Genomic DNA, 2,894 nt, shown 5'->3' with positions numbered 1-2,894 from the left:
TCATAAGATACTTCTTACTATAATTCTTTTGACCACCCCTCAATTTTCAAAATGACTATTTTTTTCGTTAGGAAAAGTGACATAATATTAATATGAACCTTGGGAAGTAACTGTGTTGTGGCGCATTTAATCACACACTTCACTAAACTTCTAGTAATTTTATTTTAACATTTAGGACACAAGAGGAGTCAAGAAACGTAACTACGCTTTGGCTTTCCATACCATAAATAACAAAATCGTTTTATTCATATAGCACTACATCAATGTGTGGTGTACGGATGAAAATTAACATAAAAGAATCTAACAGTAAATTAGTACTACTCATACAATTCTTGAAGGCAAGTTTAGTTATTACTTAGAACTAATATTCTTGTACTAAAATATAGTTTTTATTCTGTTTCAAACTCATGGAGTTTCAATATTTACTGACAGCACCAGTAGTTAATTAACAGAGGTATTATTATTACACATGCAACAAGAAAGATCAAAGTTTATTATACATATATAGCTAAAGACACAGTAGTCTAGGCTTATTACTGGTGAAGAAAAGGGTTAAGAAGAAAAGAGATAGTACTACATATAGAAGAACCAAGCTTTATATATATAAGCTTGTCTAGAAATTCTTCATGGGCGTGAACCAGAGACCTTGTGTAAAGCTTTATATATATAAGCTTTATTTACAGGCAGAATTGTTTTTGTCCGCGGACTCACACCAATTAAGGCTTGTATTCAGCCAACCCACTACTGTGCACTTAACGTTTATGGCCCAAAATCTTTCAGCCCAAGAAAACATAAGAGCGTTATGCAGTGTCTGACCATTCATTTGAAACAAAACGTCTTCGTGTGAGATGAGAGAGAACAGAGCGACGAGAAATCTCTGAGGTGGTTGATCGACGATATCTTCCGGCGAAGACAGCGGTGACCGGCGACGATGAAGAAGAAGTTGATCGTGGCAAAGAGTGCNGTAAGAAAAACGTAACCTTTTATTATTTCTGAATGTAACATTTACATGTATCTCTTCTACAATCTCTTCTACTGAACAAAGGAACACTATATTCATATATAGAGTTCGGGGAAAGGGAAAAACGGGAAAAAGGAAAACTAACAGAAATACCGTAACTGTCCTTCTGACAGTAACGGGAAACTAACAAACTCAAAAGCCTCCCCTCAAGCTGGACGGTGTATACTCACCAGTCCAAGCTTGGGAACAATGGTTCTGAATCTGACACGGTGTGGGAACTTAGTGAAGAGGTCGGCCAATTGCTCGTCGGATCGAACGGGAACAAGATGAAGAAGACCTTCTTGAATCTTCTCACGAACGACATGGCAGTCAAGCTCAATATGCTTGGTGCGTTCGTGAAAACTCTGGTTGTGAGCAATATGTCTCGCAGACCTGTTATCGCAGTACAAAACAGGAGTTCCGGATTCTTCAATTTGAAGGTCCTGTAGGAGATAACGAAGCCACTGTATTTCACATACAGTGGTAGCAAGAGCGCGGTACTCAGCTTCTGTGGAAGATCTGGAGACCGTCTTTTGCTTCTTAGATTTCCAGGAGATGAGAGACGATCCAAGAAAAACACAGAAGCCTGTGGTGGATCTTTGAGTGTTGGGACAAGTGGCCCAATCAGAGTCACTGAAGCCTTTTAGTTGCATATGAGAGTCTGTGGGAAAGAATAATCCTTGAGATGGCTCGGATTTGATGTACCTGAGAATGTGTTGAACAGCACGATAGTGATAATCAGTAGGATTTTGCATGAATTGACTAAGCAAGTTAATTGTGAAAAAAAGATCGGGCCTAGTATTGGTAAGATAGAGTAACTTCCCTATCAATTTTCTTTAGAGAGTAGGATCATCAAGGTAGCTCTCTGTTTTATACAGGGAGCTTGTGTCACTTAAGAAAGGAGTGGTAGATGGTTTGCAACCAAGCATTTCGATTTCCTCAAGTATGTCTAGAGCATATTTTCTCTGAGATAAATGGATGCCCTGTTTAGATCTGGCCACTTCCAATCCAAGGAAGTACTTCAATTCCCCTAAATTCTTTATGTGCAATTTCTGGTGAAGCAATTCTTTTATGCATCTGATTTCCATCATAGAGTTTCCTGCCAAAACAATGTCATCTACATACACAAGTAAGGCAGTAAAACTCGTAGGTGTTTTCTTTATAAACAGAGAATGGTCAGATTTTGATTGGACAAAATTGGCAATTATTAAGAAAGTTGACAATTTTTCAAACCATTGTCGACTGGCCTGTTTCAGGCCATATAAGGATTTTGTTAGCTTGCAAACTTGTCCCTTTTGAATGTTCAAACCTGGGGGTGGTTCCATATAGACCTCTTCGTTGAGGTCTCCATGTAAAAACGCATTATCTACATCAAGTTGATGTAGGAACCAATTTTGAGAGGCAGCTAGTGCAATGATAAGTCTGACAGTGGTTAACTTGGCCACAGGGGAAAAAGTATCAAGATAGTCAATTCCTTCTTGTTGGGTGTATCCTTTTGCCACCAATCGAGCCTTGAGCCTCTCAATGCTACCATCAGCTTTATATTTGGTCTTGTACACCCACTTACATCCTATGGGAGTTTTTCCTGAAGGTAGTTGAACTAAAACCCAAGTATTGTTATCCTGTAAAGCCTCAATTTCCCTTTTCATGGCTTCCACCCATTCAGTCATATCTTTTGCTTGATTATACGATTGAGGTTCCTTGTTTCCAGTGACAACTAAGGTATATTTCAAGTGTTTCTCTGTCAAATTGTCACAACATAATGAATTAGAAATCGGATAAGGAGTCTTAAAATTGTTTTTCATAGTTAAGGATTGATTGACCTGGTGAACATAGTCCTTGAGATATTCTGGTGTTTTTCTAGGCCTTTCAGATCTCCTCTGCTCATGAACCT

General features: G+C 38.5%; 1 protein-coding gene across 1 annotated transcript; it reads right to left on the bottom strand.

Moving 5' to 3' along the window:
* Nucleotides 1-1,167: 1,167 nt before the first annotated feature.
* On the bottom strand, nucleotides 1,168-1,755 carry LOC106761865 (uncharacterized mitochondrial protein AtMg00810-like). The gene has a single exon (XM_014645449.1). The coding sequence runs from the start codon at nucleotides 1,753-1,755 to the stop codon at nucleotides 1,168-1,170; it is 588 nt and encodes a 195-aa protein (XP_014500935.1).
* Between the last annotated feature and the right edge of the window lie 1,139 nt (nucleotides 1,756-2,894).

Source organism: Vigna radiata, chromosome 1, assembly GCF_000741045.1.
Source record: "Vigna radiata var. radiata cultivar VC1973A chromosome 1, Vradiata_ver6, whole genome shotgun sequence".
NCBI classification, from domain to species: Eukaryota; Viridiplantae; Streptophyta; class Magnoliopsida; order Fabales; family Fabaceae; genus Vigna; species Vigna radiata.
The sequence above is the reverse complement of the archived record's forward strand: the minus strand, read 5'-3'. Positions and strand labels throughout refer to the sequence as shown.